General features: G+C 44.1%; 1 protein-coding gene across 2 annotated transcripts in view; it reads left to right on the top strand.

Annotated features, from left to right (window-relative positions):
• Positions 1 to 21,074, top strand: part of ARMH4 (armadillo like helical domain containing 4) — an 80,603-nt gene extending 59,529 nt beyond the window's left edge. The window contains exons 6-8 of one of the 2 annotated variants that reach the window (XM_060753578.2): positions 13,478 to 13,509; positions 13,888 to 14,022; positions 16,113 to 21,074. In XM_060753578.2, coding sequence (XP_060609561.2) covers positions 13,478 to 13,509; positions 13,888 to 14,022; positions 16,113 to 16,178 — 233 coding nt within the window. In that variant the 3' untranslated portion in view covers positions 16,179 to 21,074. Of the gene's footprint in view, positions 1 to 13,477; positions 13,510 to 13,887; positions 14,023 to 16,109 lie in introns of both variants that reach the window. The other variant, XM_060753569.2, reaches the window with a different exon arrangement.
• Positions 21,075 to 21,369: the final 295 nt, after the last annotated feature.

The following is a 21,369-nucleotide window of genomic DNA, read 5'->3' as shown; positions in this document are numbered from 1 at the left end:
CTTTTGGAAAGGCATTAACTTGTTAGAGATCCTAATCTTTTGTAAATTATGATCTTCCTGAGAAGAGTTAAAAACTTGCTTGAGTCAACCTTCTCCTTAGTGGTAAATATCCACTAGTATTCATGCAAGGCAATTAGGTTTCTCAGTGGTTAGACTGATATACCTATATCTCTCTCTGAATTGTTAGGAACAAAGATATGCCAATGCAAAAAACCCCCAAAAAACCACAAAACATATATAGCACCGGGTCACACCGTCTACAGAAAACCCACACACAGAGATAGATATCTACATAAAAACTCCAACCATCACCCAAGTCAAAAAAGAAGCACCATTAAAGCCTTGGCAGACCGTGCAAAAAGAATCTGCAAACCCCACTTCCTCCAAGATGAACTGAACCACCTCAACTGGGCTCTCCAGGCCAATGGATACTCCACCTCAGACATCAGAAGAGCTGCAAGACCACCGAGAACAAGCCACGAGAGTCAAGATGAAGATCCACTCCGAGGAAAAGTGTTCTTGCCAGACATCAAGGGAACCACTGACCGCAGAGGGAAGCTGATGAGGAAATACAACATACAAACTATCTACAGACCCACCAAGAAAATCCAACAAATGCTCCGTTCAGCAAAGGACAAGAGGGATCCTCTCACTTCTGCAGGAGTCTACCGTGTACCATGCAGCTGTGGAGAAGTCTACAGAGGGACCCCCAAATGCAGCAGCATTGCCCAAACACGAATCAAGGAATATGAAAGGCACTGCAGACTACTTCAACCAGAGAAATCAGCCATAGCAGAGCACCTGATGAACCAGCCTGGACACAGCATATTATTTGAGAACACAGAAATGCTGGACCACACCAACAACCACCATGTCAGACTACACAGAGAAGCCATTGAAATCCACAAGCATGTGGACAATTTCAACAGAAAGGAGGAGACCATGAAAATGAACAAAATCTGGCTACCAGTATTAAAAAACTCAAAAATTACAACAGCAAAACAGCAGAGGGGAAACAACCAAGCACAGTTTAACACCTCTCAACAAAAGATTCTCCCAGGCTCAGCCAGGCCTTCAAATGTTAATCAAGGTGGTCAGTTGAAACATCCACACCTAGCTCCAGCAGAGAAGAGCTCTTTGCCCCACCCCAGTCATTCCACAGATAGATAAACCCACTGTCCTAGTTTCAACAGGGACTCAGGGCAGATCACAACATCCATATACATTGTGATTCTATGATGAGACGTCGCGAATGATTTAGTGTAATTGTATTATTGATAGTGATGTTGTTATTGTTGTTGTGATATTTCCTATATTGTAATTTGTTTTTTTTTCTCCAGCAAAGGGTCACCGCCTTGTTGTGGCGCTGGAGCTGGGTTTAGAAAAGGCAGAGGAACGAGAGACCAGATTGCCAATATCCGCTGGATAATGGAGAAAGGCAGGGAGTTTCAGAAAAACATCTACTTCTGCTTCATTGACTATTCTAAAGCCTTTGACTGTGTGGATCATAATAAATTGTGGCAAGTTCTTGGTGGGATGGGCATACCAAGCCACCTTGTCTCTCTCCTGAGGAATCTGTACAAGGACCAAGTAGCAACAGTCAGAACTGACCACGGAACAACAGACTGGTTCAAGATTGGGAAAGGCGTACGGCAAGGCTGCATACTCTCACCCAACCTTTTTAACTTGTATGCAGAACACATCATGCGATGTGCGGGGCTGGATGAATGCAAAGCTGGGGTGAAAATTGCTGGAAGAAACATTAACAACCTCAGATATGCAGATGACACCACTCTGATGGCCGAAAGCGAGGAGGAGCTGAGGAGCCTTCTAATCAAGGTGAAAGAAGAAAGCGCAAAAGCCGGGTTGCAGCTGAACGTCAAAAAAACCAAGATTATGGCAACAAGAATGATTGACAACTGGGAAATAGAGGGAGAAAACGTGGAGGCCGTGACAGACTTTGTATTTCTAGGTGCAAAGATTACTGCAGATGCAGACTGTGGCCAGGAAATCAGAAGACGCTTACTTCTTGGGAGGAGAGCAATGTCCAGTCTCGATAAAATAGTAAAGAGTAGAGACATCAGACTGGCAACCAAGATCCGCCTAGTCAAAGCCATGGTATTCCCTGTAGTCACCTACGGATGTGAGAGCTGGACCTTAGGGAAGGCTGAGCGAAGGAAGATCGATGCTTTTGAGCTGTGGTGCTGGAGGAAAGTGCTGAGAGTGCCTTGGACTGCGAGAAGATCCAACCAATCCATCCTCCAGGAAATAAAGCCCGGCTGCTCACTGGAAGGAAGGATACTAGAGACAAAGTTGAAGTACTTTGGCCATATCATGAGGAGACAGCAAAGCCTAGAGAAGGGAATGATGCTGGGGAAAGTGGAAGGCAAAAGGAAGAGGGGCCGACCAAGGGCAAGATGGATGGATGGCATCCTTGAAGTGACTGGACTGACCTTGAAGGAGCTGGGGGTGGTGACGGCCGACAGGGAGCTCTGGCGTGGGCTGGTCCATGAGGTCACGAAGAGTCGGAGACGACTGAACGAATGAACAACAACAATTTGTTTTTATATGTTGTACACCGCCGTGAGTCGCCCTAGGGCTGAGAACGGCGGTCTACAAGTACAGTAAATAAATAAATAAATAATATACATGGCAAACATTCAATGACAACTGGAACGGAATATAGACTACGAGATTGGTTATGAATCTATGATAAGACGAAGCGGATTATTTGTGTAATTAGATGATAGTGTACTAGTGATATGTTGTTTTTTGTTGTTGTAGTTTATTGTGAATTTATGCTTTTATATGTTGTACACCGCCGCGAGTCGCCCTAGGGCTGAGAGCGGCGGTTAACAAATGCAGCAAATAAATAAATAAATAAATAAATAAATAAATAAATAAATGCCATAGACACACAACATATATAGACAGACACACAGGTTATTTAACTTTCCAGCTTCATGAGGGTATGCTTTTTTAATTCCGGCCACCGGGGGAGCTGTCGCTTCACCATCCACTTGTGACACCAATGGAGTACTTCCTCATTCTTTTGCAAGCTGTTGGAGAGTTTTAGAGCATCGTAAATTAGTTAAATTTGCCTCCCCGCATAAGCGGTACCTAACTTTCCAACTTGACAGATGCAACTGTCTTTTGGGCTGCAAAGGTCGACAGCAAGCTAGACAAATGGTCAGAAGCTCACTCCAACCCGGGCTGGCCTCGAACTCATGACCTCTCAGTCAGTAGTGATTTTAATGCAGCTGACTCCCAACCAGCTGTGCCACAACATTGCATAGCAATCCAGTTACAGATAGGATATGAAGTAGTTTCCCTGTGTAGATAACATAGGGCATCTTTCTTAGATTTGTAACAGTCCAAAGTCTAAAGCATATCTCTGTTCTGAGAGTCTAATAGAGTCTCTAAAGCATTCTGTTTCTACTGAATTCTGAAAGCATACTGTTTCTAAAATGGAGTCTGAGATCTGAACAGTCCCAGGGGTGATTTGAATGCAATATTCCTGCTTCTTGGCAGGGGGTTGGACTGGATGGCCCATGAGGTCTCTTCCAACTCTTTGATTCTATGATTCTATGATTCTAGTCACAGGGTCTGCAGCCCCTCCCACAACATAGAGTTAAGGAAAATTGCATACCAATAAACATATACAATACAGTAAACAATATGAATTATATACAAACAAATAACTAGTGGAGGCTTGAATAAGGTTGCTATTTCCAACATGGACTAGATGGCTTTGCGTAGTCTCTTCCAATACTATAATTCTATAATAGGGCCTTTCCAGTGACTACTCCCATTTCTGGAAACTCCTTTCCAAAGCGTTGGACGAGATGACCCTGGCAATCTCTTATGATTCTTCAAATGATAATGCTTTTTTTCTTTTGGCCAGATTCTGCCTGAAGTATGAAGCTAAGAAGGGCCAGGCTTGGTTAGTACTTGGATGGGAGACCACTAGGAAATCTATGATTTCTATGTTTGTCTGGGATGGACCTGGATTGTCCATCTGGGGCAGGGAACGATCTTTAGGTGCATCTATACTGTGGAATGAATGTGGTTTGGCACCAATTTAAATGCAAAACCTCAAGGCTGTGGAATGTTGGGAGTTGCAGTTTGGTGAGGCACCAGCACTCTTTGGCAGACAAGGCTAAAGACCTTGAAAAACTACAGCTCCCATGATTCCATAGTAGTGAGCCATGGGAGTAAAAGTGATGTAAAACTGCATGAATTCTATAGTGTAGAATACCCTTTCTCACCCCTGTCTCCTTTGCACAACATATTATTATATTACCTTTCCCTTTACAGCATTGCAAATACATATCTTTCCTCTCTGTCCCTTTTGGCAGAAATCCTTCCCTGTCTTTTGCCTAAAATAGTTTCCGTTGTGCTTAAATACCTTGTAAGGGAAGCAGCGCATATTCTATATTAACTATCTGGAACTGCTGAACTGTGAAGGGATGTTTCCTTTGAACTGACATGGACGATTGTGAATGCAAGGTCACGTTTCCTGGGCTTTGCCAGGGAGATGTCACCAAAGGAGCCATTCACTGCAGTTTAGCTGCTAATTGCTTGGGTAAGAAGTCGCCAACGTACTTAAAGTGCCGCTGTGATTAGCGGCGGGGAGAAATTATTAGCGCTTGCCTTAGATGTTTCCGCAGCCACAGCTAAAATGATAGAATGATGCACCGTGGAGATACATGTCATAAAACAACTCAGAGCAAGTTGGAATTCAGAGGCAAGAAACCCAAGAAGTCATATAAATAATTGGGGAAGAATTCTGTTGCACTCCAGGACAGGAAAAGTCCTCTGACTTTAAACACCATACCGTTGGATGGAAAACAATCCTTTTATTGAAGGTAATTAAAAGGCAGTAAGGTAAAAAAGCTCTTTAAAGAAATAGGGATTTGTAGTTTGGTAAATCATAGAATCGTAGAATCAAAGAGTTGGAAGAGACCTCTTACCCATTCTGCCAAGAAGCAGGAATATTGCATTCAAATCACCCCTGACAGATGGCCATCCAGCCTTTGTTTAAATGCTTCCAAAGAAGGAGCCTCCACCACACTCCGGGGGAGAGAGTTCCACTGCTGAACAGCTCTCACAGTCAGGAAGTTCTTCCTCGTGTTCAGATGGAATCTCCTCTCTTGTAGTTTGAAGCCATTGTTCCCTTGCGTCCTAGTCTCCAAGGAAGCAGAAAACAAGCTTGCTCCCTCCTCCCTGTGGCTTCCTCTCACATATTTATACATGGCTATCATATCTCCTCTCAGCCTCCTCTTCTTCAGGCTAAATATGCCCAGCTCCTTAAGCCGCTCCTCATAGGGCTTGTTCTCCAGACCCTTGATCATTTTAGTCACCCTCCTCTGGACACATTCCAGCTTGTCAATCTCTCTCTTGAATTGTGGTGCCCAGAATTGGACACAATATTCCAGGTGTGGTCTAACCAAAGTGGGATAGAGGGGTAGCATTACTTCCTGAGATCTAGACACTATGCTCCTATTGATGCAGGCCAAAATCCCATTGGCTTTTTTTGCCGCCACATCACATTGTTGGCTCATGTTTAACTTGTCCATGAGGACTCCCAAGATCTTTTTCACACATACTGCTCTCGAGCCAGGCCTCGTTGTCTGCCATTCTGTATCTTTGCATTTTGTTTTTCCTGCCAAAGTGGAGTATCTTGCATTTGTCACCGTTGAACTTCATTTTGTTAGTTTTGGCCCATCTCTCTAATCTGTCAAGATCTGTAAAGTACCAGCAGAGGCTGGATGGTCATCTGTCAGGGGTGATTTGAATGCAATATTCCTGCTTCTTGGCAGGGGGTTGGACTGGATGGCCCATGAGGTCTCTTCCAATTCTTTGATTCTATGACCACTCTTGGGTAGAGGTAGCCAAAGACCTTGCAAAACTACAACTCCCATGAGTCCATAGCATTGAGCCATGGCAGTTCAAGAGGAGTCAAACTCCGTCCGTACTGCAGTGTAGATGCAACCCAAAACAAAAAAAGTGTTTTGAATATATGGGTGCCCCCGAAAGCTTTTGCTATTCTGCCTATTACTCCGTGTCATTATGTCTGTTTAAGGAATGTCAACCTTGAATAACTGCAAAGATATTTTGAGAGACAGGCTTCACACTTTCCCCTACTAAATTATAAATAACTTCAGTGTCCTAGAAGAAGATCCTGACAGTTCTGAGCACCCCAATTTTGGGCAGATTGACAGAGAGGAGGAAATTGTGAAAGTGGCCTAAAACGGAGTAGATTTCATGACTCATTTTTAGTTTCTCTACAGATGCTAGTTCAAGGTGGTCCCTGATCAAGTGGTCCCTGGTCAAAGTGGTCCCTGGTCAAAATGGTCCCTGGTCAAGGTGGTCCCTGGTCAAGGTGGTCCCTGGTCAAGTGGTCTCTGGTCAAAATGATCCCTGGTCAAAATGATCCCTGGTCAAAGTGGTCCCTGGTCAAAATGGTCCCTGATCAAGTGGTCCCTGGTTAAAGTGGTCCCTGGTCAAAATGGTCCCTGGTTAAAGTGGCCCCTGGTCAAGGTGGTCCCTGGTCAAGGTGGTCCCTGATCAAGTGATCCCTGGTTAACATGGTCCCTGGTCAAGTAGTCCCTGGTCAAGGTGGCCCCTGGTCAAGTGATCCTTGGTCAAGTGATCCCTGGTCAAAGTGGTGTCTGGTCAAGGTGGCCCCTGGTCAAAATGGTCCCGGGTCAAGTGGTCCCTGGTCAAAGTCTAGTGGCACTTGATCAAGTGGTCCCTGGTCAATGTGATCCCTGATGAAGTGGTCCCTGGTTAACATGGTCTCTGGTCAAGTGGCCCCTGGTCAAGTGATCCCTGGTCAAAGTGGTCTCTGGTCAAGGTGGTCCCTGGTCAAAATGGCCCCTTGTCAAGTGGTCCCTGGTCAAAGTAGTCCCTTGTCAAGTGGTCCCTGGTCAAAGTGGTCCCTGGTCAAAGTAGTCCCTGGTCAAAGTAGTCCCTGATCAAGTGGTCCCTGGACAAAGTGGTCCCTGGTCAAGGTGGTCTCTGGTCAAGTGGTCCCTGGTCAAAAAAAGGGTGGGAACCACTGAGCTGGGTAGTGAAGGACCCACCACTTCAGATCAAAAGAAACAGTATCCTCAACTGGACAGTGAAGAACCCACTGCTGCTCAGGCTACAGATCAGGAGCAGGATCAGGTCCCTGAGCTGGGAGGCAAGAGTGAAGCATTCCAGCCCTGTTGCAGTTGCAGAGAGAAGGAATACAAGTTTGCAGGTCCAGCCATTTGGCAGAAAAAAAGGACCAGCAATTGGGAACAGTTGTGAGAGCAGCATAAATAGCTGAGGTTTGGAGCAGTTGGCTGCTGCTGGCAATGTTTTTGTTGGAGTTGTGGCCTCTAGACTTTATGTGTGATTGACTGTATCTAGGAGTTTGGCTTTGTATATCAGAGTCTACCTCGGACTGAGTTTGTTTTAGGCTATCTTTGGACTTTTGTAACGGACTCATGGTTTGCTCTCTTGCCTATCCCTTGATGATTAGACTGACTCTGGACTGGTCTTGCAGTGTTTGCTGACTGCTTCAGAGACAAAAATGGGGCAATCCTGATAGCGTCCCCAAAACATGCCCCAAAAGACACACCACTGTCACAGAGAACAAGATACAGACGACTTGCAGATGGGTGTAACATCACATACAGAAAAATGTGCCTGGAGAAATTAAACATGAGTGGAGTCAGTTGCTTCTAATTTCATAAACAGTCTTGTGGCTGATCCTTTGCCTTTGGGCACCTATGAGTTACGTATGAAACAGATCTTGCGTCATGTAAAAAGACCGTAAGTACCAGTAGGCAAAGGACATCAACAACCGTAAGATAAAGTTCTAGGACAAAGATCGGTGCAAGAAATGAGTCTCCCAACATATGGCCATCTGTTGGGAGTGCTTTGATTGTGTCTTCCTGTGTGGCAAAACGGGTTGGACTGGATGGCCCTTGGGATCCCTTCCAACGCTATGCTACTAGGTAAAATGCTTGTAAGGTATTACTTCCATGTTCTGTGGTTGGAACAATAAAAGTGAGGTGAACGGTGTGAGCATGGTGACGTAAGAAATGGCAGACCTTTCTGTCTTCCCATAAATGTCAGCCTTTGAAGAGTAATTTCTCAATTTATTTCACACTCTTAAAGAAAAACCACACATTCATCTTGTGGTGATCATTTTCCTGGGCCAGCCCAAGAGTGCAAAGCACACCTTGCTAGTTCACGAGCTTCTTCGTCAGTTAAAAATCATTTTAAAAATTCATGTGGAAGGAGATGTAGCCACACTGGTGCTGTCTTTCAAAACCCCAAGGAAAGCACATTGAATTGTGCTTTGACTAATAAGGAACCTGATTGCAATGAAATGAAGCAATTTGAAGAAAGACATTGCATCCACACAGAATTCTTCAATCAGTTGACTGCTTTCATATTGGAAAATGTCTTTAGAAGAGCAACAGCATATATAACTGAAACATTTCATCGTCCATCTGCGACGCTGATGAAGTACTTCCGCATTCCCCGCATGCTTCCCCACTGGAGTGCTTTGTTGGAGTCTTCTTTATGGCCTCATAAATTAGTTAATTTAGCCTCCCCACACTTTAAGGTGGTACCTAATTTTCCTACTTGACAAATGCAACTGTCTTTCGGGTTGCAAAGGTCGACAACAGGCTACACAATTGGTTGGAAACCTACTCCAACCCGGGCTGGCTTCGAACTCATCCAGCTGCGCCACAATGGGGTTTGTGTAGAATTAATGCGGTTCGACACCACTCAATGATATGGAATCATGGGAACTGTGGTTTTACAAGGTGTTTCGTTTTCTTTGCCAAAGAGTGTTAGTGCCTCACCAAATTACAAACTCCATGATGCTATAGCATTAAGCCATGGCTATTAGGTAAAGGTTTCCCTTTGACATTAAGTCCAGTCGTGTCCAACTCTGGGGAATGGTGCTCATCTCTAAGCTGAAGAGCTGGCGTTGTCCATAGAAGTCTCTGAGGTCATGTGGCAGCATGACTGCATGGAGCGCCGTTAAACTGCATGGCTATTAAACTGCATTAATTCTGTAGTGTAGATGCACCAATGGAGGGTCTTTTAATGGGTTGCTCTTGCTTTCAAGACTGTGGGTATCCAGTGTTGCAAATGTTTTGTAACCTGCTTCCCAAAACCTTCTGCTTTAATTGCTTTCCCAAGTCTGCAAGGCAGCTCATTTGTCAGTGGTCACTTTTCTTTTCAGATGGAGGCAGCCTTCAACTATTAGGATGACTTGGAGGCACAGGAGAGCCTTTGGCATCACTTGCTAAAACAAACCTCAGGCTTGTTAGCTGAGATATATTCAGTCCTGCATTCTTTTCTTCCCCCCTTTCCCTCTCACACTTTTTCCACTCTCTTTTCCTTCCTTCCTTCCTTCCTTCCTTCCTTCCTTCCTTCCTTCCTTCCTTCCTTACGGCACTGTCAGGCCATTATATGCAAATCAAGGCGATCAGTTGAAACATTCCCACCTAGCTCCAGTAGACAAGAGTCCTTTGTCTCACCCTGGTCATTTCACAGATATATATACCCATTTTCCTAGTTCCAACAGACCTTACTACCTCTGAGGATGCTTGCCATAGATGCAGGCGAAACATCAGGAGAGAATGCCTCTAGACCATGGCCATATAGCCCAAAAAAACCCACAACAACCCAGTGATTCCGGCCATGAAAGCCTTCGACAATACATTATTAGTTGTTGTAGCAAGTATAGAAGTCTTCAGACACATGTTACTCCAAGGATGTAAAGGGATGATAAATATGGGACTCTACAGAGCCCAGTAAAGTTATCCTTTTGGATCACAACTCCCATAATCCCCATGGCTGGGGATTGTGGGAACTGTAATAAAAAAAGTATGACTGTTCCAAAATATGCTCAATTATTGTGTGATACTATGGATTGAGCATTGCACAAGGAAACTGGGTTCAAATCCCCACTTAGCTGTGGAAACTCATTGGGTGACCTTGCACAAGTCACACTCTCTCAGCCCCAGAACCCCCTTTGACAGGCCCCCCTTTAGGTTCACCATTAGTCTGAAAGACTTGAAGGCACACAACAAGGTTTTGAAGATCCCACAAAATTCCATTTGCCTGCCTAATTTGCTTCTTCTTTTTTTAAAACAACTTTTCTTGATGGAGAGAAGGAGGTGAGAGGGGAGGGAAGAAGGCGCTGCAAACAAAGTAATTAAGAGGCTTCCAGTCTTATTTTGGAATGGCTAATGAGGCAATTAGTAATAGAAAGAGGTGAAAGTACATAAGGCGGAGGGGAAATTGCTCTCCTCCCGATTCCTCCAGGAAAGGCAAGGAGATGTGATTGTTTCAAGAGGGGTCAAGTTTATCAGACTCCAAGCTTGCCCCTCTCCTCCAACAAGGATACACAGAAGATACCTTGTGTAACTCCAAGCTCATCTGGAGGCGCAAAGCAGTATTAATCATAGCAAGAAAGCTGGAGGGAAAGCTGCTTTGGGTATTGCATTCAGTGCAAGGTTGCAGCCATTGATGGCTATGTAATTGCCTCCAGAACCAGCCTTTACGGATTGGTTTTTGGGAATAAGGGATGGAGGGGTTCTGTTGCATTCATGTTGTACTTGACCTCCATGTGAGCAGAATATAGGACCAGATAGACCTTTGGTCTGATCCAACATGGCTCTCCTTTGGTTCTCTGTCAAGCCTGAGATATCCCACCATGCAAATGAGATAGAACTGCAAGGATAAGCTAGATACCACGAGGACAGGACAACCCCCATATCTGCTGGAGAATAGTGGATAATAGCAAACCCTATTGAAATTAATTAATTACTTTATAATAAGGAGGTCCTAGAAAACTCCCAGAACATAATTTAACTAGATCCTCCAATTTAACCTTATAGTAACTTCTGGTTGAAGCATACCATGAAACTTCCAGGGGAAAAAAGAAAAGAAAAATCCTAGATATCAGATGTGGTTATGTGAAACTATGGGTACTGGTTCTGCAAGTGTGAGGGTCATATTGTTATCAATTGGACTTCCGCAAACAATGCTAGGATACAGACACACTCGTGAAGCCATTCTGAGAATGACTCTGAGAGTGTATTATACTAGGCCCCCATCTACACTGCCATATAAGGCAGTTTCAGAATACACATTAACTGCATTGAACTGGATTGGAAATACACTAGTGGCCAAGAAAGGATTGATGGAACCCTAAGATCTTCCAGGGAGGCCCTCCTTTTGCTACCATCATCGTCACAAGTACGGCTGTTTTAGCATGGTGAGATGTGTTTCACACTGGGCATGCATACTCAGCAGCAGAGAAAGAAAGTGCAAGGGCAGATGTCTTCACTGTATCTGGTTGTGATCCCCAGGTTGTGCCAGTCAGCTTTTGTATGATATTATTTCTAGCGCCCACTTTTTTAGGCACCATCGGGGAGATAGTGGTGGGGTATAAATTATTATTATTATTATTATTATTATTATTATTATTATTATTTGCCATGTTTATGGGATCCATTTTCTAGCCATTGGGAATGTTGTGATATGCTGTTGCTGCATAGATTTTCCAAAACTACTAAAAAAATCAATAAGGAATATGTTTTGTCTGATTCCAGAATGCTCAGTGAGTGGACCTGTGTTGAATTCAAGGAAGTACTGTCTTTTTGTCAACCATGCCTGTGTTGCTGAAGCCTGGATTCCATAGGCAAGGAATCCTCAGAGTTGTTTTTTGTCAGTCCCTTCCTCTGAAATATTGCCTTATTGTCACTCTCCCATCCAAGTACTAAACAGGGTGGACTCTTCTTAGCTTTCTTGCTTTCTTTCCCTTATATCTTTCTTTATTGATACTTTAAAAGATTGCTAAATAAGCAGGCATTGCCTCAAACCATGCTCCCCCTCTATCCTGCCTTGGTTAGACCACACCTGGAATCACAGTGTGTCCAATTCTGGGCACCACAATTGAAGGGAGATGTTGACAAGCTGGAATGTGTCCAGAGGAGATCAACAAAAATGATCAAGGATCTGGAGAACAAGCCCTATGAGGAGTGGCTTAGAGAGCTGGGAATGTTTAGCCTGAAGAAGAGAAAGCTGAGAGGAGTCATGTATAAGTATGTGAGGGGAAGTCATAGGGAGGAGGGAGCAAGCTTGTTTTCTCCTGTCCTGGAGACTAGGATGTGGAACAATGGCCTCAAACTATAAGAAAGGAGATTCCACCTGAACATGAGGAAGAACTTCCTCACTGTGAGAGCTGTTCAGCAGTGGAACTCTCTGCCCCGGAGTGTGGTGGAGGCTCCTTCTTTGGAGGCTTTTAAACAGGCAGGATGGTCATCTGTCGGGGGTGCTTTGAATACAATTTTCCTACTTCTTGGCAGGGGGTTGGACTGGATGGCCCATGAGGTCTCTTCCAACTCTAGGATTCTATGATTCTAATAGTTTTCAGTAACAAAGATCATGGAATGCATCTAGTTCTGAACATCAAGTTTTGAACATCCTTCAACACACCAAAATCGCTTATTAACTACGGTTGCATTGTGCCATCGCGCCTGGGGGCTATAACTCTTAGTGAAAGAGGCGTGGACGTGACATCTTTCCCCCAGGGGATTGCTTCTTGCCCCCCTTTAGGAAAACTGGAACTCCCAAGGACCAAAACACTGTAGATAACTCAAAATAAGTTTAATTGTTCACAAAGAGTTATCCCTTTAAGGCAATAAGCTGGAAGTTTCAAAGGGGTGAAGGAAAATATACATCATAGTCTCTGTTTGTCTTGGGACCAAAGAGTTTGCAGCTGAGAAGCTTTTCCAAGTTTCCTCTTTCCTCAATGGCTGTGAATATCAGAATAATCACAACCCCAATTCCAATGGCCTATATCTGAAGGGACAAGGCCTTCCTCTGGTGCCAAAGGAACCGGTTTGAAGGCGCTTGAGACTTCCCAACATCGTCCAGGTTGATCTGAACATGAAGCATAAGTCTCAAGGGTAAAAATCTCAGAATTGGTGCTGAGAGGTAACTTAATCAAGGGCTTCAGAGCCAAGTTTCTCTCTCACGTCCATCTGATAGAAAGTTTGATGGTGGAATAGAAAAGGAAACACTGTCCTGCTCTCTAGGAAGAGGTGGGGGTCAAACAATTGAGCAGGAGGAGCAATTTAACTGGTGCAAACAACATTGATTGAAAGCTATAAATAACCAATCAATCCAACTATACATTTACAGGGTAAAAAGGCAAAACCAGGCATGATACAACAGTTCAAATCTTGCAACTTACAGTTCTACATATAGGTGGTGCTACTTGCGCCGTGACATGCAAATAATGCTGTTTGGAATTGTATTGTATGGTCAGTGTGGACTGATATAATGCAATTTAGCAAATACGGTTTATAAGGGTCTAATGCAGTGTAGGGCCAGCCTTTGTCATTTTGGTTTAGTGCTGTAATAAGAATTCTGCTTGCGACTAACACACATTTTGTTGATTTTCTAGTGAGAAGCTGGATGGAAAAGTTGAAAGATAAGGTAAGGGGGGTTTTCACTTTATTTCAAGACCCTGTATCCACGTGGGGTATGTTTTGGTAAGATTGCAACAATCTAGACTAGGGATATGACTGCCTGGGAGTGTGGTGATGTCTCCTTCTGTTAAGATTGCTAAACAAAGGCTGGATGGCCATCTGTCGGAAGGGCTTGGATTGTGTCTTTTTGCACAGCAGAAGGAATTGGATTGGGTAACCCTAGGGGTCACTTCCAACTCTATTTTCCAGTTAATTTGGGGGGACACTTGATGCTCCAGCTATTACAACGAAGCTACAAAAATGAAGGATCTTTAAAGTGGCAGAAGATGGGCTCGGTGCCAGCCGCTCACTCAGTATTCCTGCAGCCGCTTCCTCTGTTTTGCAGGCAGGCTACATGTCTGGCATGCTGGTCCCGGTGGGAGTTGGTATCGCTGGAGCCCTTTTCATCCTGGGAGCGCTCTACAGCATCAAGATCATGAACCGCAGGCGCAGGAACGGATTCAAGAGGCACAAGCGAAAGGTATCAAGGATGCTGTCGCAGTTGTCAGGATGCCCAACCTCCTCCCCTGCCAAAAAGCCTTGGAACAGTTGGGGCTCATAAAAAGCACTATTTTTGGTCTGCCGAGATCTGTGTGGCAGTCATGCTGGGAAGAAAACACATTAAATCCATCCATCCCAGGCACTTAAAGGCTGGATCTGCACTGCCTTATATCACAGGATCTGATCTCAGATTATCTGGCAGTGTAGACTCATATAATCCAGTGCAAAGCAGAAAACCTGGGATCGGATCCTGGGATAAAGCGCAATGTAGATCCAGCCAAAGTCTCTCCTAACTCCACTCAAACACACTAAGCAGCTGGGGGGGGGGGGGGGGGGGGGAAGGGCCCGAAGCTGTTAGGAATTGTGGGAATTGAAGTCCAAAATATCTGGAGGGTCGAAGTTTGCCCATGCCTGGGCTAATTTATTTATTATTTACAGTATTTATATTCCTCCCTTCTCACTCCACAGGGGACTCAGGGCAGACTGCAATGTACAAACATGGCAAACATTCAATGCCGTAGACACACAACATATATAGACAGACACGAGGCAATGTAACATTCCAGCTTATAAACCCAATTTTCCTAGTTCCAACAGACCTCACAACCTCTGAGGATGCTTGCCATAGATGCAGGCGAAACGTCAGGAGAGAATGCCTCTAGAACATGACCATATAGCCTGAAAAAACGTACAACAACCCAGTGATTCTGGCCATGAAAGCCTTAGACAATACATTCCAGATTTGCTTGAGGGTATTCTGGCCACTAGGGGAGCTGTCACTTCACCATCCATTTGTGACACTGATGAAGTACTTCCTCATTCTTTGCATGGTTGCTGGATATTTTTATGGTATTGTAAATTAGTTAAATTTGTCTCTCTGCATAAGTGGTACCTTCTCAATGGTGGCCCCTTGGCTATGGAACGCCCTCCCTAAGGATATCAGCTCGGCCTCCTCCCTTTTAACATTCTGGAGAAAAGTCAAGGTTTTTTGAGAAAACGTTTGCAAGTACAGTGTAACTGACATATGAAAATGGAACGATTAGGCAATGTGATTGGTCAATTTATTTATTATTTATTTCGGTTGCTTCTACCCTGTCCTTCTCACCCCGGAGGGGACTCAAGGTGGCTTACAAAAGCAAGGCACAATTCGATGCCCACATCACATAACAACAATAAGACAAAATAACATCCATTAACAGAAAACAGCAATTCTAGCAATAACATCAAATAACAGAAAACAATAATTATTGTAAGGCAAAAACAACCATAAAACCAGCAAAAGCAATAAAACCAATACAAACCATTTCTCCTCATTGACGGTCAGCGTTTCACAATCTCATAGTTCAAATTCCAATTCCACAATTGTCAGTCCTTTCAGTCCTATCCATCTGGTTGTCCATATCTAGTTGTCAGATTGCCCAAAGGCCTGGTCCCACAACCACGTGTTTACCTTCCTCCTGAAGGAGAGGAGGGATGTTGATTCCCTAATTTCCCCCAGGAGTGAGTTCCACAGGTGAGGGGCCACCACTGAGAAGGCCCTGCTCCTCGTCCCCACCAGCCTCACTTGTGATAGTGGTGGGGTCGAGAGCAGGGCCTCCCCAGATGATCTGAAATTCCAGGGTGGGATGTAGCGGGAGATACGTTCAAACAGATACACTGGAACGGAACCGTACAGGGTTTTGTAGGTCAAAACCAGCACCTTGAATTGTGTCAATGTTTTCAGCAAGGAGACGCTAAAGATATATGTTTGTTATTGACTCTGCTATGGTTTTATATTATTTTAATGTTTTTAATTGTATTTCATGGTCTTGGTACCGACTGTGAACCGCCCCGAGTCGTCTGCAGGCTGAGAGGGATGGTATATAAATATAGTAAATAAATAAATAAAACTCACAACAACCCAGTGATTCCAGCCATGAAAGTCTTCAACAATACAAAAATAGAGAAATGTTTTCCCCCTTTCCTTATATCTAATGTTATTTCTCCTGCTCCTCTCTCTTTCTCTGTTTGTCTTCTGTTCTCATTCTCTCTCTCTCTCTCTCTCTCTTTCTCTTTCTTTCCCACCAGCAGAGGGAATTTAACAGCATGCAAGACCGGGTGATGCTTTTAGCCGACAGCTCCGAAGATGAATTTTGAATCAGTCTGCAGCGCCGCGGCGTCGTGATCTCGAGTGACTCTCTCTCTCTCTTTCTGTCTCTCTCTTTCTATATATTTTTTTCCTGCAAAGGGAGGTGGGTTGGGAGAAGGCCTTTTTCTGCTGCATCACAGCTGCCAACCACATTCCCGCACGGCAGTGGCAGTTTGTACAGCCTGTCCCCGAACAAAACCACACACTCACACACAAGACACCCACACCGAAAAAGAGCATGCTGCAGCGCAAGTGTAACACACAACTACATTTGATTTTTTAATATATATATATATCTATACACCCAATACCGTGGCAGTACAACTTCATAGTCATGTGCCGCATGTCATTCAGAGGTAATGTCGACAACGGATACAGTGGCACAGAGGCTGAAGTGAGGGATAATAGACCTTCAAATATTAATTTTCCATTCTGGCCGACAGCGATCAAGCTGTCGCCGGTCTTGTTGCAGTTATTGGGGAAGGAAGTCTTCTGCCTAGATACATTCTGTTCCTCGTTGAGAAGCTCGCTCTTTCTTTTTTTTGAGTTGCATTACCTGAGCGGGAGTTCACGGCGTCTAAAATTAACAGCTGTGTTTAATTAATGAAGTGCCAACTGGAAGCAGCCTATTTCCGCAGCATGGTAGTAGCTATATAGAATACTATCAACAGATGCAACGATATGTATAGTACACTACGCTTAGGGCTGAATTTGACCATGCATTTTTTTTAAAGTAGCTTGGAAAGAGAAAGAGAGGATAGAAGGGTAAAGAAGTGTGTGATCTTTCCCCTACTTAGTCGTTTTGTCCTAGACTGGCACCTTTCTCAGGGCGCTTCCAGACAGCACTAAATCACAGGTTTTAAAAATCCCGGGACTTCAGAAGAGGTCCACATAGAGACCTGTTAGTCCCGGGATTTCTGACTCTGTTGTCCAGACTTGATGCTTTGTTGCTAGATTTAGAGGCTTCCAAGATGGCTGCAGTGAGACTTCTGCCAGAAACCGCGAGATGCAGATATGCAGAGATTCGGATATACGGATAATTGCAAAATGCCATGTATGCCCTCCAGATGGTTCATGAAGTATCTGCCACACAAACAAACCTAATGGGGTAGGACCACTTTTGCCCAAGTCAGCACTGCACAATCAAACAGGAACACACACTTTCAAGCCAGGAACAGACCTTTGTCATTGTTGACACTTTCCATATTTGACCTCCAGATGGTTCATGAAGTATCTGCCACACAAACAAACCTAATGGGGTTGGACCACTTCTGCCCAAGTCAGCACTGCACAATCAAACAGGAACAAACACTTTCAAGCCAGGAACAGACCTTTGTCATTGTTGACACTTTAGAGCCTGGCTGTCTGGCCATCTGTCCAGACAGATTTGGTTGTGTACTTGTGGCATCAAACAATAGGGTTGTGTTTCTGGGTTGTTCCTGATTCCTCTTATAGTGACTAGATGTACAACATTGACTAGGGGTGGGGCACAACTTTGTCCCAGCCAGAGATAATGTGCCCTCCACATGTTGCATGAAGTTTCTGGCACACAAACAAACCTAATGGGGTTGGACCACTTCTGCCCAAGTCAGCACTGCACAATCAAACAGGAACACAGACTTTCAAGCCAGGAACAGAACTTTGCCATAATTGACACTTTAGATCCTGGCTGTCTGGCCATCTGTCCAGACAGATTTGGTTGTGTACATGTGACATCAAACAACAGGGTGCTGTTCCTGGGTTATACATGGTTGTTCCTGATTATAGTGAATGGATGTACAACATTGACTAGGGGGGCACAACTTTGTCCCAGCCAGAGATAATGTGCCTTCCACATGTTGCATGAAGTTTCTGGCACACAAACAAAGTTTTTGCCTTCTACTCAAGTGTCACCTTCTTGTTAGGAAGCAAACAATCAGGAACAAATGCCTAAAGCCCAGGAACAAACCTAGATTTTAAAAAAAATCCCATGATTTCCAAGTGCAGGGACATTATTGACACACTCTAGAACCTGGTTGCCTGGCCATCTGTCCAGACAGATTCAGTTGTGTACTTGTGGCATCAAACAACAGGGTGCTGTTCCTGGGTTATACATGGCTGTTCCTGTTTCCTCTTATAGTGAATAGATGTACAACATTGACTAGGGGGGCACAACTTTGTCCCAGCCAGAGAAAATGTGGCCTCCGCACGTTTCATGAAGTTTCTGGCACACAAACAAAGTTTTTGCCTTCTACTCAAGTGTCACCTTCTTGTTAGGAAGCAAACAATCAGGAACAAATGCCTAAAGCCCAGGAACAAACCTAGATTTTAAAAAAAATCCCATGATTTCCAAGTGCAGGGACATTATTGACACACTCTAGAACCTGGTTGCCTGGCCATCTGTCCAGACAGATTCAGTTGTGTACTTGTGGCATCAAACAACAGGGTGCTGTTCCTGGGTTATACATGGCTGTTCCTGTTTCCTCTTATAGTGAATAGATGTACAACATTGACTAGGGGGGCACAACTTTGTCCCAGCCAGAGAAAATGTGCCCTCCGCACGTTTCATGAAGTTTCTGGCACACAAACAAAGTTTTTGCCTTCTACTCAAGTGTCACCTTCTTGTTAGGAAGCAATCAATCAGGAACAAATGCCTAAAACCCAGGAACAAGCCTAGATTTAAAAAATCCCATGATTTCCAAGTGCAGGGACATACAGACATGCGAAGATCCACATATTGAGCTCAAAACCATGATATTCCCGCATCTGGAAATTGCACATTTTTTGCCTTTTGTAGTGATTGCTTCTGTGTTTACAAGGAATGGCATCTGACCATCCTCCTGTTTGTTGCGGAAGCTCCTGGGATAAAGATAGTGTCTGGATGGGTCCTCAGGGGGATATGCGTGCATTTGTTTTCATGGAAAAGATGTCCAAAAGGGCAAGGTTTTGCTTGCTGATGTTCTTAAAACTGACAGTTCCTTAAACCTGCCTTTTGATTTAAATCAAAATAGTGTTCTTGTATTTTCCATCCAATTTGGCCTTCTAAGCATGTTAGCTATGCCAGATAAATAACCAATTGCCATAGTCTAGGGCTGCAGGCTTATGTGTGTGGATGAGGAATATGTTTCGTTCTGCTTTGCAGGGTGCAAATAGGTTCGTTGTTTGGTTATTACTCAGCTCTTCTGGCTGGAAATAACAACTGTCTTCCTTGCTATACGTCACATTTGGTGCGGAAGTCAGTGTGTGTGAGTTTTGCAAGGGATCTGGTTCAGGAAGTGACAAAATGAATCCTCTCTCCTTCTAAGCCAGTGACCCCCAACTTTGGATAGACAGTAGAGTCTCGCTTATTCAACATAAACGGGCCCGCAGAGCGCTGGATAAGCGAAAATGTTGGATAATAAGGAGGGATTAAGGAAAAGCCTTAATGATGCTGTCAAGGTGATGCATGCCATTTGCCTGCAAATATGGAAAACACAAGAATGGCCATCAGACTGGAAAAAATCAACTTATATCCCCATACCAAAAAAGGGAAATGCGAAAGGCTGCTCAAACTTCCGTACAGTGGCTCTTATTTCTCATGCCAGGAAGGTAGTGCTCAAGATCCTGCAAGGAAGACTCCAGCAATACATGGAGCGAGAGTTGCCAGATGTTCAAGCTGGGTTTAGAAAAGGCAGAGGAACGAGAGATCTTGAAGGAGCTGGGGGTGGTGACGGCCGACAGGGAGCTCTGGCGTGGGCTGGTCCATAAGGTCACGAAGAGTCGGAGACGACTGAACGAATGAACAACAACAAAGGAAAAGCCTATTAAACCTCAAATAACATTATGATTTTGCAAATTAAGCACCATAAACATGTTTTACAACAAATTGGAAGAAAAAGCAGTTCAATACACAGTAACGTTATGTAGTAATTACTGTATTTATGAATTTAGCGCCACAACGTTGCAATGTATTGTAACAGCTGTGGGTCCGGGCGGGAGGCATTTTATTTATCATGTCATCCGCAACCAGACCATTGTATTACATTTCTAACAGAACAAAACAAACAAACAGATAAAAAACCCACAAATTTTGCAAACTTGGTAGTTGATTAAATGTCCTTTGATCAAGAAGTAGAGAAAAGCTTCTTAGGAAGCATCTAGACCAGGCATGGGCAAACTTGAGCCCTCCAGGTATTTTGGACTTCAACTCCCACCATTCCTAACCGCTTAAGTGGCTGAGGGGGAAAAGGAAGGGACCTGAAGCTGTTAGGAATGGTGGGAGTTGGAGTCCAAAACATCCAGAGGGCCCAAGTTTGCCCATGCCCGATGTAGATGCATCTCAGATATATATACTTGCCAAACGTGGACCATTGGAGGGTATGGAGCCCATAGTGTTATCCTTGCGTAGTGTGAAAGGACTTTAGTATGAAACAAATCTGAGCCAATACACTCTTACAAAAAAAGGGAACAGCTTTATCCCAAATTCTGTTATCCATCTGCTTAACACTAGGTCTCTAATCGGATCAGCAGGGCTTTTTGCTTCTTGAGCTGAATGACATTTCGCCTCCCACCGCAGTTCAATGTATAGAAGCCGTAATTGAAACTTTCGCGTTGGCAATAAGCTGGGATATGGCATGCAGGCAAGTAACGATCCAGGCAGCTTTGCCTCCCATTTTTGCTGCTCTCCATTTTCTGCTGCCTGAGGCAACTGTTTTGTCTGGCCTAGTGATAGCGTCGACTGTGCCGATTCACCTGTTCTGCTCTCTGAATCTCTTTTAGTTGGAGGTAGAACATGACATAATCTATATAAATGAAAATGTAATGTTCGTTTGTGGGATTGACAGAACTCAAAAACCACTGGACGAATTGATGCCAAATTTGGACACAAGGCACCTAACAACCCAAAGTATGTCCTTCACTAAAAATAAATAAATGATTTTGTCATTTGGGAGTTGTACTTGCTGGGATTTATAGTTCACCTACAATCAGAGAGCATTCTGAACCCTACCAACGATGGAATAGAACCAAACTTGGCACAAAGGACTCCCACAACTAATTCTGAAAGGGTTTGGTGGGCATTGACCTTGAGTTTGGAAGTTGTAGTTCACCAACATCCAGAGAGCACTGTGGACTCAAACAATTATGGATCTGGACCAAGCTTGGCATGAATACTCAATACGCACAAGTGTGAACACTGGCGGAGTTTGGGGAAAATAGAATCTTGACATTTGGGAGTTGTAG

Source organism: Anolis sagrei, chromosome 1 (assembly GCF_037176765.1).
Source record: "Anolis sagrei isolate rAnoSag1 chromosome 1, rAnoSag1.mat, whole genome shotgun sequence".
Taxonomy (NCBI): domain Eukaryota; kingdom Metazoa; phylum Chordata; class Lepidosauria; order Squamata; family Dactyloidae; genus Anolis; species Anolis sagrei.
This window is presented reverse-complemented; position numbering and strand designations above follow the sequence as displayed.